Source organism: Panthera pardus, unplaced genomic scaffold (genome assembly GCF_024362965.1).
Source record: "Panthera pardus isolate Hobbes unplaced genomic scaffold, ASM2436296v1 HiC_scaffold_20, whole genome shotgun sequence".
In the NCBI taxonomy this organism is placed as follows: Eukaryota; Metazoa; Chordata; class Mammalia; order Carnivora; family Felidae; genus Panthera; species Panthera pardus.
In genome coordinates, this window is record NW_026526766.1 from 29,812,069 (window position 1) to 29,827,673 (window position 15,605).

At 34.6% G+C, this 15,605-nt stretch overlaps 1 protein-coding gene across 3 annotated transcripts in view; it reads left to right on the forward strand.

Annotated features, from left to right (window-relative positions):
* The window catches only part of ERCC6L2 (ERCC excision repair 6 like 2), a 135,817-nt gene that overhangs the window by 29,519 nt on the left and 90,693 nt on the right, over positions 1-15,605 (forward strand). For all 3 annotated transcript variants that reach the window (XM_053907866.1, XM_053907865.1, XM_053907864.1), the window contains exon 3: positions 8,768-8,887. In XM_053907866.1, the coding sequence (XP_053763841.1) occupies positions 8,768-8,887 (120 nt within the window). The remainder of the gene's footprint in view (positions 1-8,767; positions 8,888-15,605) is intronic.

Consider the following 15,605-nt stretch of genomic DNA (forward strand, 5'->3'; position numbering starts at 1 on the left):
TATTCATTTATTTTTTTTTTTAGAGAGAATAATGTGTACTTTAAATGAAACTGTGTTTTGCAATTGTGTACAGTATTTGATCAGATGTTCATTAGGTCAAATTTGCTAACCATCTTTCTCAAATATTCTGTATCTTTACTGATTACTTTGTTTGTTCTTATGGAGTTATTTCAAAATCTACCATTGTGCTTTTGTGTATTGAGCAAGCAGGCTAGACAGCCAGTGTCAGCTTGACATTGTGGATTTGTCTACTCGTTTCAGTAAATTTTTCTTTTGTTTAACAATTTACACTTCTTAGATCTTCCAAGTGAATTAAAATTTTAAATCAATATCAAAGCTTGAAGTGTGTCCTTTTAATTTAGTGATGTTTTTCCCTTAGAGTCTATTAATACAGCTGCATCAGCTTGCTTTTGGTTTTTATTCACATGGTCCTTTTTAATTTTTATACTTACAACTTCATCCCTTGTTTTAAATGTTTTTGTGTAAATGGCATGTATATTTTATGGATCTGACTTTTAACTGGAACACTTAGTCCTTCCATGTAATGTGCTTTCAATATATTTGGATTTAAGCCTACTATTTTACTGTTGCTTTTTATTTGTTGCATTCTACCTATGTTTATTTGCATCCTCTTTTTTGCCCCCTTTTGGGTAGATTTTTTTTTAAGTTTATTTATTTATTTTAGAAGACAGGGAGAGAGTATGAGCATGGGTGGGACAGAGAGAGAGGGAGAGAAAAACTCCCAAGCATGAACCATGCTCATGAACCATGAGATCATGACCTGAACCAAGATCAAGAGTCAATACCTAACCAACTGAGCCACCCAGGTGCCCCTTGAATAGATTATTTCATATTATTCTGTTATTCTCGCTTAATAGGTTAGTACTTATACATTGATGTTTTCCTTCTAGAGATTATAAGACATGTTTCACTAATCAAAATCTAATATAAATTAGTATTTATTATTTCCTCCTGGACAACATAAGTACCTCAGAATATTATAACTTCATCGGACCCTTTCTGACTCATATACATTTGTTGTCATATGTTTCAATACTTTTATTTCAAGAAGACATTTTAGTTTTGTTTAATAATATCAACATATATTTATATTTTCTATGTATTTACCATTTTTGTTGCTCTTAATTTTTTCTTGCATCACTGAATGTCTACATAGGATAATTTTCCTTGTGCCTGAAAACATCCTTTAGTTATTTTCCTTAGTGTGACTCTTGATTAGAAATTTGTTCAGGTTTTGTTGTCTGAAAATATCTTCATCTTTATTCTTGAATGATATCTTCACTGGGTATAAAAATAGGTTGTTTTATTTTCTTTACTATTTTGAAAATATCTATCATACAGTGCCTTCCATTTTTTTTCTGGAAGGTCAGCTGCTTTGTCCAATTTTTGCTTTTTTGGTAGATAATCTGTTGTGTTTTTCCTCTTGCTACCTTTTTTTAAATTTAAATTTTAGTTAACATACAGTGCAATATTGGTTTCAGTAGAATTCAGTGATTTATCACTTATGTACAACGCCCAGTGCTCATCACATTCAGTGCCCTCCTTAATACCCATCACCCATCTAGGCCATCTTCCACCCTCCTCCCTCCATCAAACCTGTTTGTTCTGTATTCTTAAGTGACTCTTGTAGTTTGTTTCCCTGTCTCCTATTACCCCCCCCTTCCCATATGTTCATCTATTTTGTTTCTTAAATTCCACATATGAGTGAAATCAAATGGTATTTGTCTTTCTCTTACTGACTTATTTTGCTTAGTATAATATGTTCTAGCTCCATCCACGTCATTGTAACTGGGAAGATTTCATTCTTTTTGATGGCTGAGTAATATTCCATTGTATATTTATACCACATCTTTATCCATTCATCAGTCAATGGACATTTGGGCTCTCTCTATACTTTTGCTCTTGTTCATAGTGCTGCTATAAACATCGGGGTGCTCATACCCCTTCAAATCTGTATCTTTGTGTTGTTTGGATAAATACCTAATAGTGTACTTCCTGGATCATGGGGTAGTTCTATTTTTAGTTTTTTGAGGAGTTTCCATAGTGTTATCTGGAGTGGTTGCACAAGTTGGCATTTCCACCAACAATGCAAGAAGGTTCCCCTTTCTCTGCATCCTTGCCAACACCTGTTGTTTCTTGTGTTGTTAGTTTTAGTCATTATGACAGGTGTGAGGTGGTATCTTGTTGTGGTTTTGATTTGTATTTTCCTGATGATGAGTGATGTTGAGCATCTTTTCATGTGTCCGTTAGCCACCCGGATGTCTTCTTTGGAAAAATGTCTATTCATTTCTTCTGCCCGTTTCTTAATGGGGTTGTTTGTATTTTGGGTGGTGAGTTTGATAAGTTCTTTATAGATTTTGGATGCTAACCGTTTATTAGATATCTTGTTTGCAAATATCGTCTCCCATTCCATAGGCTGCCGTTTAGTTTTATTGATTGTTTCCTTTGCTGTGCAGAAGCCTTTTATCTTGATGAATTCCTGATAGTTCATGTTTGCTTTTGTTTCCCTTGCCTTTGGTGATGTGTCTAGTAAGGAGTTGCTGCAGCCAAGGTCAAAGTGGTGGTTGCCTGTGTTGTCCTCTAGAAGTTTCATGGTTTCCTGTCTCACGTTTGGATCTTTCATCCATTCTGATTTTTTTGTGTGTATGGTATAAGAAAGTGGTCCAGTTTCTTTCTTCTACATGTTGCCATCCAGTTTTCCCAAAGACATTTGTTGAAGAGACTGTCTTTTTTCCATTGGATATTCTTTCCTGCTTTCCTGTTGAAGATTAGTTGACCATATAGTTGTGGGTCCATTTCTAGGTTTTCTATTCTGTTCTCTTGATCTGTGTGTTTTGTGCCAGTACCATTCTGTCTTGATGACTGCAGCTTTGTAATATAGCTTGAAATCCTCAATTGTGATGTCTCCAGTTTTGTTTTTCTTTTTTCAAGGTTGCTTTGGCTAATTTGGGTCTTTTGTGGTTCCATACAAATTTTAAGATTGTTTGTTCTAGCTCTGTGAAAAATGCTGGTGGTATTTTGATAGGGATTGCATTAAATGTATAGATTGCTTTCAGTACTATAGAAATTTTAACAAAGTTTGTTTGTCCAATCCATGAGCATGGAATGCTTTTTCATTTACTGGTGTACTCTTCAATTTCTTTCTTAAGTGTTCTATAGTTTTTGGATCTTTTACCTCTTTTGTTTTATTTCTAGATATCTGATTGATTTTGGTACAATTGCAAATGGGATTGATTTCTTGAATTCTTTTTTTGCTGCTTCATTATTTGTGTATAGACATGTGGCAGATTTCTGCATGTTGATTTTATATCCTGAAACTTTGCTGAACTCATGTATTAGTTCTAGCAGTTTGTTTTTGGAGTCTTTGGGGGTTTCTACATAAAATATCATGTCATCTGCAAACAGTGAAAGTTTGACTTTTTTCTTGTCAGTATGGATGGCTTTTCTTTCTTTTTGTCAGATTGCTCAGGCTAAGACTTCCAGTACTATGTTAAATAGTAATGGTGAGAATAGACATCCTTGTCTTGTTCCTGACCATAGGAGGGAAGACTCTCAGTTTTCCCCACTGAGGATGATGTTGACTGTGGGGTTTTCATCTGTGGTCTTTATGGTGTTGATGCGTGTTCCATCTATCATTTGTATGATGAGGGTTTTCATCAAGAATGAATGCTGTATTTCGTCAAATGATTTTTCTGTATCTGTTGACAGGATCATATAGTTTTTATTCTTTCTTTTATTAATGTGGTATATCATGTTGATTGATTTGTGAATATTGAACCAGCCCTGAAGCCTGGTAATAAATCCCACTTGATCGTGGTGAATAATTCTTCTAATATACTGTTGAATTCAATTTGCTAGTATTTTTTTAAATTTTTTAAGTAAAAAAAATGTTTTATGTTTATTTATTTTGAGAGAGACAGAGAGAGCGAGAGAGCATGAGCAGGGCAGGGGCAGAGAGGAGAGAGAGAATCTAAAGCAGGATCTGCACTGTCAGCACAAAGCCTGATGTGGGGGCTCTGTCAGTGCAGAGCCTGACATGGAGCTCAATCCCATGAACCGAGAGATCATGACCTGAGCCAAAATCAGGAGTCAGACACTGAACTGACTGAGCCATCCAGGTGCCCCTTGATTTGCTAGCAGTAATTGAGAATTTTTGCATCCATGTTCATCAGAGATATTGACTTGTAATTTTCCTTTTCAGAGGGATCTTTGTCTGGTTTTGGAATTAAGGTAATGTTGGCTTCATAGAAGGAGTTTGGAAGTTTTCCTTCCATTTCTATTTTTTGGAACAGTTAGAAAAGAATAGGTATTAACTGTTCTTTAAGTGTGTGATAGAATTCCCCTGAGAAGCCATCTAGCCCAGGACTCTTGTTTGTTGGGAGGTTTTTGATTACTGATTCAATTTCTTTGCTGGTTATGAGTCTGTTCAAATTTTCTATTTCTTCCTGTTTTAGTTTTGGTAGTTTGTGAGTTTCTAGGGATTTTTCCATTTCTTCCAGATTGCCCAGTCTGTTGACATATAATTTTTCATAGTATTCTCTTATAATTGCTTGTATTTCTGTGATGTTGTGATCTCTCCTCTTTCATTCATTATTTTATCTGTTTGGGTCCTTTCTCTTTTCTTTTTGATAAGTCTGGATCTGGGGTTATCGATTTTATTCTTTCAAAGAATCAGCTCTTAGTTTTGTTGCTCTGTTCTGTTTTTTGTTTGTTTCTATATCATTTATTTTTGCTCTAATCTTTATTATTTCCCTTCTTCTGCTGGCTTTAGGCTTTATTTGCTGTTCCTTTTCTAGCTCCCTTATGTGTAAGGTTAGGTCGTGTATTTGAAACCTTTATGGCTTCTTGAGATAGGCCTTAATTGCAATATGCCTTTGCTGCATCAAAAAGCGTTTGGACTATCATGTTTTCATTTTCATTTGCTTCTGTATATATTTTTTTTCTTTTTTAATATACTGGTTAACTCATTCATTCTTGGGTCAGATGTTCTTTAACTTCCATGTATTTTAGAGCTTTCCACATTTGTGGTTGACTAAGTTTGATAGCATTGTGATCTGAAAATATGCATGGTAAGATTTTGGTCTTCTTGTACTTTTTAAGGGCTGATTTGTGACCCAGTATGTGGTCTGCTCTGGAGAATGTTCCTTGTGCACTCAAAAAGGATGTGTATTCTGCTGCTTTAGGATGAAATCTTCTGAATATATCTGCTAACTCCATCTGGTCCAGTGTGTCATTCAAAGCTGTTGTTTCCTTGTTGGTTTTCTGCTTAGATGATCTGTCCATTGCTGTTAAGTAGTGTGTTAAAGTCTCCTACTATCAGTGTATTATTTTCAATGAGTTTGTTTATGTGTTATTAATTGATTTATATATTTGGGTGCATAAATATTTGGGGGGAATAAATATTTACAATTGTTAGATCTTCTTGGTGGATAGACCCCTTAATTATGATATAATGTTCTTCTTCATCTCTTGTTACAGTCTTTATTTTAAAATCTGGTTTCTCATGTAAGTATGGCTACTCCAGCTTTCTTTTGACATCCATGCATGATAGATGGTTCCCCTCATTTTTTATCTGCAGGTGTCTTTAGGTCTTTAGTGAGTCTCTTGTAGGCAGCATATAGTCAGATCTTTATTTTTTATCCATACCCTGTGTCTTTTGATCAGAGCGTTTAGTCCATTTATATTCAGAGTGATTATTGAAAGATATGAACTTAGTGCCATTGTGTTACCTGTTAAGTTGGTGTTTCTGGTGATGCCCTCTGGTTCTTTCTAGCCTTTGTTGTTGCTTTTTGTCTTTTTTTTTTTTCCCCCTCCACTCAGAGTCCCCCATGAAATTTCTTACAGGGCTGGTTTAGTGGTCATGAACTCCTTTAGTTTTTGTTTGTCTGGGAAACTCTTTATCTCTCCTTTTATTCTGCAGGAGAGCCTTGTTGGGTAAAGAATTCTTGTGTGCAGGGTGCCTGGGGTGGCTCAGTCAGTTAAGCACTCAGGTCATGATCTCACAGTTGGTGAGATTGAGCCCCACATTGGGCTCTGCCCAGAGCCTGCTTGGGATATTCTCTTTCTCTCTATTCCCCCACCTTGGTTCCTTCCTTGCTCATACATGCTCTCCTCCCTCAAAATAAATGAATAAACTTAAAAAAAAGTAAAAATAAAAAAATAAAAATAAGTAAAAGGAATAGAAAAAACTGAGAATAAATGAATAAATAATAATAAAAAATAAAGGATAAAAGTAAACAGGAAGCTAGATCCTATTGCCCCTAGAACTGAAGCTTTTTAGCACTCTATGATCAGTAGACTTGGTGCAAACAAGTACGGGTCTTCTGGGGGAGGAGCCTGCTGTGCTGATTCTCAGGCTGACTTGTTTCAGTACAAATGTGCCTCAGGGCACAAGGGGACAGCGCTTGGTGAAGTGGCTCTGACCTTCACCAGGTGGCGCTGTTTTGTTCACTGAAGGCTTTCAGTACGGAGGGGCGGGATGTATATGGTGGTGCCCAGTCTCTAGCCCTGGAGCTGAAAATCATGCCCCCTCCTTCAGGGAATGCTCACAGAAGAGCAGTCATTCACCCCCCTTGTGTATCTGGTTTCCAGCAGAACCCTGCGTTCACCCTGCCACCCATGTCTGAGGGTTGTTGTTTTTTTGTTTTGTTTTTGTTTGTTTTTATCTCAGGAGTTTCAAAACTCCCAACTTTTAGGGAATCCCATGGTGCAGACCCACACTGTTCCTCTGGGGGAGAGTCTCAGCGAGCTTTTGCTGGACTATATGAGGAAAGTGGTTGCATGACCCTATAGTACTTCAACGTTTATGACAAAACAGAGCCAAAAGCCGTCACCCCTGCTTGCTGCCCTCAGCCTGAGTCCCCACTCCTATGCCTAGAAAAAGTGCAGTACATTGGTGCCACCCATTCTTCCTGCGACTCAGGGGATCCTAAGACCACACTGTCACATCTGGGATTCTTCCCAGCTTCACCACCTGAGCACCTTTAAGCCAGGCACATCCCCCATTATAACGTACTTCTAAAATTTCAGATTTTGTGCTCTGCTGTTTATAATACTTTGTGGTAGCCTCTGTAAGCGGCCTCCCTCCCTGATGCTGTACCTGAAGCTGTCTCCTCCATATCAACTCTCCACACCCCCTACCTCCTACAAAAGGTGGTCACTTTTGTACTTGTAGACTTGCAGTTTTTGTTCTCTCAGACCTCTGATTGACTTCTTGGGTATTCAGAATGATATATAATAAGTGTCTAGCTATGTTGGAGGAACAGGACAAGCTTAGGGTTTCTTTACGCCTCTGCCAGCTTAACTCCTGTCCCCCTCTCTTGGTTGTTTTTTTTTTGTTTTTTTTTTTTTGTTTTTTTTTTGTCTCAAGTTTTGGCCAGGTTTTCTATGAAACACCTACTTGTGGATTGCTTGTTTGTTTATTTATTTATTACTTATTTATTGGTTTAATGTTCTTCGTGGATCTGGAATATATGGCTTAATGTTTTCTAAATCAGTTTTTAGAAGTTTTCAGCCTTTATCTCTTCAACTACTTCTCTTACACCATTTTTTTCTTCTGTCATTTGGGATTGAGATTATAGGTAATCGTACTCATGTTAAAAACACCTTTCTGGGTTTTTTCCTAATTTTCTGAAAATTTTTTCTTTAGGTTTTAATATTTATATAATTTATCTTTCTAAAGTAATGATTAATTCTTTTCTCCCATATGGATACCTCAAATACTTTCCCCCAACTTTTTTTTTAATGTTTATTTTATTTTTTATTTTTATTTATTTATTTTTTAATGTTTATTTTATTTTTGAGAGACAGCATGTCAGCAGGGGAGGGACAGAGAGGGGGGGAACAGAGGACCTGAAGCGGGCTCTGGGCTGACAGCAGCAAGCCCAATGTGGGGCTCGAACTCATAAACCATGAGATCATGAGATCATGACCTGACAAAGTCCTACGCTCAACTGACTGAGCCATCCAGGTGCCCCTCCCCCCCAATCTTTACTACAACTCTGCAAGTATTTATTTTTGCTGTTTTCAAGTATTTTTACAGTTATTCTAAGAGGTTAACCATCTTGCCCAAGTTTACATAGCTGCCAGGCAACTAATGCTAAAATCTGAACCAACGTCCAGTTGATTAAATGTTTCTTGCTCTTCATTATGGGGGTTATATTTCCTTTATAATGTCTCTTTGTCTTTCTTACTTGATATTTGGAGAATAGCTGTTATTCAAAGTGGTGTGTCTATGAGTGAATTGTCTTAGTCTATCCTGAAATAACATTCTATCATTCCATCTATACTTATTAGATAAACAGAAGTGCACAACTTTATGAGCCAAATATTACTCCCTTAAGGGCTTTGTTTTCTACAGGGAAAAAAGAATGTATATAGTTTATTCTAATAGAGTATACGAAGAGATAGTTTTCATGGAGAGAAACAAATAAGGTAATGTCCCGACTGATGAGATCAAGGAAGAATTCATTGAGTAGGTAGAACTTATGGTGGAAGAGACAGCAACATGAAAATTCTTTTATACTATATTGAAGGGTAATGTGTACTGTACATTTAGTTGTTGATATATATAAAGAAAACCAATACTAGTATTTCATGTTGTTTTTCCCTGTAACAAATCTATTTGTACATACTCAAATTGTCACTAATTGGGTAGTTAATCATGTAAGCCATGAAATTTTGTCCATCTTGAAACATTTACCCAGTAATTGAAACGTTGGTTGTTTTTTTTTTTTCTTCCTCCCAGGTTATTTCATTTTTGGCTGCAGTTTTGCATAAAAAGGGAACTCGTGAGGATATTGAAAACAACATGCCAGAGTTTTTACTAAGAAGTATGAAAAAGGAAACCCCTTCTATAGCAAAAAAGGTAAGATGTTTAGAAGCATACATCTGTTGAAGCTGGTATTAGAAAAGTATATAGAAACTTATAAACATCACACATTATAGTATAAATTTAAAACATAGAATCTAAAGACATTGTTAAAATACTTGTTTTATAGGCCTAATTCTTGAAGGATTATCAATTTCATCCTCAAATTAAGTATGATTGACTCTCAAAATGGGAAAGTACAATTTTAGCTTAAATTGTTTTAGAGGGTTTCAGTCTTTTCCTTGGCTGGATTTACAGGACTTACTTTCATTAATTTGTTAAATTTCCATTGTTTGTATGTAAAGTTCATTGAAGTCTACTATCCTGTTTTTTATTTATGGGAGAATGAAAGGAAGACAGTTGTAGATGTTGCTAACAAAGGTATGTTAACTGATAAAGTTGTTAGCAGAGTAATTACATCCTGAAAATATGTAACAAGTTCTTCCTATATCAGGACCATTGAAGTTGGAGTCAGAACAATTAAGGTCTTAACTTATCTTTGCCCATGTGACTATGAATGGTCTTCATAGCTGTACATCAGCTTTCTCCTCTATAAATATATGTTTATAGATATCTCATATATGACTCATAAAAAATAATATATTTCTAATAAAATAATGAAAAAAAAAGGTGGACTTTTGTGTCTGACTTTTATGTTCTCAGCACCAGGAAACTGGATAGAAATAAGGATGAAGTGATTTTATGAAATCTTTGTTATATTATGGTAATGAATCACTTTCCACAAGTTTTAAAACAGTCTCATCCATAAGTCTTATATATACATAAGATTGTTGAGAAGACCAATTTACTCTTGTCTATCAGTGGGGCAATTTTGTGCAAAATTTTGAGAAGTAATGGCTTATGGTATTATTATTACTTTAAATTTTTTATTATTTTTAATATTATAAATACATCCTATGTCAAATTTAATTTCTTTTTTTAAAACATATTCTTGGGGCGCCTGGGTGGCTTGGTCGGTTAAGCATCCGACTTCGGCTCAGGTCATGATCTCATGGTCCGTGAGTTCGAGCCCCGTGTCGGGCTCTGTGCTTACAGCTCAGAGCCTGGAGCCTGTTTCAGATTCTGTGTCTCCCTCTCTCTCTCTGCCCCTTCCCTGTTCATGCTCTGTCTCTGTCTCAAAAATAAATAAACGTTAAAATTAAAAAAAAAAAAAAAAAAAACATATTCTTGATGTGTTTTAAATCTTCTAGAGTTCAAGTCCTGTTTTTAGTTGTTATTTGATTCTAAATATCAGTGCAGAGTTTATGAATATCTTATGTCAGTTGTGATAATTAGCAGACAGAGTAAACAGCAGGGAAAAGTAATACTTTAAGTATTTAAAGGTATTTATATATAATATGTATTTGTAATATATATTTATTTACATTTATATATTTATATAGGCACATATATATACACTGGTATTTTTCTATCTCCTTCAGTTCAATTCTTAATTATTTATTTTTCATCTTTCTTATATTCTAATAAATTTCATTAAAGCTGTAAATGTTTTTTTGAGTACTACTTTGGCTGCATTCCATAGTTTTTACTATGTAGTCTTTCAGTATTCTTTTCTAAATTATCTGTGACTCCAGTTATAGCTTTTACTCAAGTACTATTTAATGCAAAGTTTAGGGGCACCTGTGTAACTCTGTTGGTTAAGTGTCTGACTTTGGCTCAGGTCATGATCTTGCCTGTGCACACCCTGCTTGGGATTCTCTCTCTCCCGCTCTCTGCCCCTCCCCCACTCACACTTTTTCTCTCTCCCAAAATAAATAAATAAACTTAAAAAAAATAAAGCAAAGTGTAAAATTTCCAAGTAAATAGATATCATTGGGGAATGGAGAATGATGGGAGTATTTAGCCTCTATTGTTGATTTCTACTTTCAACTTCTGTTTTTGGGATAATAGGGTTGGTATTTTTTTGTGTGTGTGGCTAAATCCATGGTCAAGTGTTTTTAATGCTGTGAATATTATGTAGTTTCACTTATTTTAAAATGTTTGCTGGGGTGCCTGGGTGGCTCAGTCAGTTAAGTGCCCAACTTTGGCTCAGATCGTGATTTTGCAGTCTGTGAGTTCGAGCCCTGTGTTGGGCTTTGTGCTGACAGCTCAGAGCCTGGAGCCTGCTTCAGATTCTGTGTCTCCCTCTCTCTCTCTGTCCTTCCCCTACTCAAGCCCTGTCTCTTTCAAAAATAAATAAACATTAATTTTTTTTTTTTTAATTTTAAATGTTTGCTAGTATTTTGTGCATTCTTTGTTATTATGGCCACATAGTTATAAATATTTCGATCAGGCTTGTTAATTGTATTGTTAAAATTAATGCTTTTCTTTTTTAAATCTATTTGAGCAATTAGATCCTGAGAGAAATGGATTAAATTTCCACTATATCTTTTAGCTTTCTCATTTTTTATTGCATTTGTATCAGTTTTTGCTTGTTTAACAACTTTATTATTTGTTTCAAAAATTTTGTGTACTTTTATAGTGCTGTCATACTAGATTGATAGTTTATCTGTGTGTAGAATTCTAAATTAAGGATTTTCTCTTAAAAGTTGACCAAAATAATTTTATTTTCTTCTGTCACTCCTTGTCATAGATGAGGATTCAATACTGAATTGACTTTTTCCTTGGAAAGGAAATTTTCTTTTTGTTTTAAAGTATATAGGACTTTTTATTCAACCTTGAAATTCAGATATTTCTTTAGCCCGAACACTCACTATGAATTTTGAAGATGTTCTCCTGCTTTGGAAAAATATACACAGTACTTTATGTAGGGGAAGCAGAGTGCTGCTTCTCTGGAGCAGATGATTGGCATAATTGTTTCTCCTTTAATAAATTACTCTGCTATTTCTTTACATTGTTTTCTTAATTTCTTTTTTTCAGTAATTTATTACTAATGTGTAGAAACACAAGTGATTTTTGTGTATTGATTTTGTGTCCTGCATATTTACTGAACTTATTTTACTGCGTTCTAAGTGGTTGTTTGTTGTTGTTGTTGTTTGTTTGTTTTTGTCATCTTAGGATTTACTACGTGTAATGCCATCTGCAAACACACATTTTACTTCTTTCTTTACAATTTGAATGCCTTTTGTTTATTTTTCTTGCCTAATTGCTCTGGCTAGGACTTGTAGAAATATATTGAATAAACTGGGCAAGAATAGGCATTGCGTGTCATCTGTAAGCGATGATTTACAGGAATCTACCCCCAAAACCAAGAACTGAATACACTTTATACTGTATACACTTTATGAATATACCTTATACTGTATACACTTTATGTTAGCCAACTTGACAATAAATTACGTAAAAAAAAAAAAAGAGGCATCTTTGTCTTGTTACTGATCTTAAGAGGAAAAGTATTCAGCTTTTCACTGTTGAGTGTGATGATAACTGTGGGCTGGTCATATGTGGGCTTTTTTTTGTTTTGTTTTGTTTTGTTTTGTTTTGAGAGAGAGCGCAAGTGAGTGAGGGGCAGAGAGAGATGGGGAGAGAGAGAGAGGGAAGTGGGGCTCACCTGGAGCTCATGTTTTACCCAAAGTGGGACTTGAGTTCACCCAAAGTGGGGCTCGAGCTCATCTGAAGCAGGGCTGGGGCTCACTTGATATAGGATTCGAAATCACAAACTGTGAGATCATGACCTGAGCCAAAGTTAGATGCTTAATGACTGAGCCACCGAGGTACCCACATGGTCTTTATTTTGTTAGGGTATGTATTCTCTGTCCAATTTGTTGAGAGTTTTTATCATTAAAGGATGTTGAATTTTGTCAAATGCTTTTTTTTTTTGCAATTTTTGAAATATGATTTTTATCCTTCATTTTGTTGATGTGATGTATCACATTTATTGATTTTCTTATGTTTGAACTATCAGTGCATCTCAGAAACAAATCCCACTTTGATCATGGTGTATGGTCCTTTTAATGGACTGACAGATCTGTTTGTTTAATGTTTTGTTGAGGATTTTTACATCTATAATTTTCTTTTCTTGTGCTATCCTTGTCTTTGATAGCAGGATAACATTAGTCTTGAAAAATGAGTTTAGGATTGTTGAGAAGGATTGACATTACTTATTCAAATATTTGGTAGAATTCACTAGTGATGCCATCTGGTCCTGGACTTTTCTATGTTGGTAGGTTTTTGGTTATTGATTCAGTTTCTTTACTAGTAATTGATCTGTTCAGATTTTCTTTCTTCATGATTCAGTCTTGTTGGATTATGTATTTCCAAGGAATGTATTCATTTCCTCTGGGTTACCTATTTTGTGGTATATACTTGTGTAATTTTATATGATCCTTTGTATTTCTTTGTTATCAGTGATAAGTTCTCTTCTTTCATTTCTAATTTTGAGTGTTCTCTTTTTTCTTACTCTAGCTAAAGTTTTGCTAATTTTGTTTTTTTTTTTTCAAAGAACCAGCTCTTAGTTTCATTGATCTTCTCTAGTGTTTTTTTAGTCTCTATTTCATTAATTTCCACTCTGACCTTTGTGGTTGCCTTCTACTAACTTTGGGCTCAATTTGCTTTTCTCTTTATAGTTTATTGAGGTGTAAAGTTAGGTTGTTTAGTTGAGAATTTTCTTTTTTCTTAATGTAGAAAGTTTTTCTTTTTAGAACTTCTTTTGTTGCATCCCAAAAGTTTTGATATGTGTTTCAATTTTTATTTGTCTTGATATTTTTTATTTCCCTTTTGATTTCTTTGGTCCATTCATTATTCAGGAGCGTACTGTTTAATCTCCACATTTGTGGATTTTTTAGTTTTCCTCTTGTCATTGATTTCTACTTTCATACCATTGTGGTCTGAAAATACGTTTTATATGATTTAAAACTTCTTTTGTGGCCTAACATATTATCTATCCTGGAGAAAGTCCCATATGTGCTTGAGAAGAATATATATTCTGCTGTTCTTAGGTGAAATGTTGTGTATATGCCTCTTAGGTCCAATCTGGTGTAATGTATAGTTTAAGTCTGATGTTACCTTACTGATTTTCTCTCTGGATGATCTATCCATTGTTGAAAGTAGGGTGTTGAAGTCCCATATTATTATTATATTTCTGTCATTTTCTCTCTTCCTATCTGTTATTTGCTTTATATAGTTAGATGTTCTGATGTTGTATATAATATTTACAGTTGTTATATTCTGTTAATGAATTGACCCCTTTATTATAATCTGATGATCTTTGTCTCTTGTTACAGTGTTTGGCTTGAAGTCTATTTTTTAGGAAAATTCACTTTGTGTTTTTTGGGGAAGTTTTCTCTTACATAAGTGTAGAATGGATTCCTCGGTTCTTTAAGTATGGCAGTTTTCTTATACTCTTACACACTTCTGGTCCTCTGGCAGTGCCCCTTCGAAGCATTTTACACTGTTATGGATTTATTTTTATATTTGTTCTTTTGTTTTAAGTGGCATCAATAAATACATGTGTTTAGTTGATCATGTGAACTGGAATTTCATAAAGCTTTTAATGGGATTGCCAATGACATCCTAAAGTATTCCCCAGAAGTGAATTCAAACAAATACTATAATTTTGTGTGATGAAATTCTTAAAAGATAAATTTGTATTGGTCCACTTAAAATTTTGTGCATTTTTAGGGGCGCCTGGGTAGCTGAGTTGCTTAAGTATTTGACTCTTGGTTTCGGCTCAGGTCATGATCTCACTGTTTGTGAGTTCGAGCCCTGCGTCAGGCTCTGCACTTCAAGTGCAGAGCCTTCTTGGGATTCTTTCTCCCTGTCCCTCCCCCACTCATGTGCTCTGTCTCTCTCTCTCAAATATAAATAAATAAACTTAAAAAAAAATAAAATAAAATCTTGTGCATTTTTAAAAGATGGTCTATGAAATAGCTAGAGAAAAAATAAATTATATTTATTATGCTAATGCCAGAATTGCAATGGAATCCTGAAAAATTAATGTTGGAACTCCTTGCAAAAAATCCTTTAATGAATTAAATGCAACAAATTAAGGAGTGGTAGATTTGAGGTATGTGTGTGTGATATGATACATCTCATATACATTTTGAAACTTTTCAAGTGTGAATAAGTCATCTAGGAATGCATAAAATAAATGCTTTGTGCCAAGAACAAATTCCTAAATGAAAAGACACAAAGTATGCATTTCAAATATTAATTCTTGGAATGATTCTTTAGATTTAGGCTATTAGGATTGGAATTCAGTCTTTAAGAAAATGAATCAAAGTAAATTAATTTTAAAATATTATATGATAAAACTTCAGAGAATCTATGAAAATTCATAATCAGTATTAATGCAGAGAATTTTTCTAATCACAGTATGAGAAGCAGTTTCAATGGTGACTGAACAAAAAATAAGTTTCCAGCATTTTATTTGCTACACACTATTTCTTTAGTTTCTGATGTATACCAAGATAATCCTCTTGGTATTCATGAGAAAATAAAGATATATGCTACTGTGAAAATCTTCATGCACATCTCTTGCCATCATACCCATAGGATAAATTCTTGGTACTGGAATCACACAATCTGTGATACTGAAATTAAGTATTTACATATTATATTTTGATAGCTAGAGTCAAATTGCCTTTCAGAAGCTTGTTCCAGTTTGTATTCTTACCAATAGTGTATCATTTTGGAAAACAGAATCACTTTGGAAAATCACTTTGGAAAACAGAATAGTGTCTATTTCCCACCTTTTTATTTATTCAAGGGATTTATGTTTGTTACATAAATTATGTCAGAGATTTAGAAAAGTTAT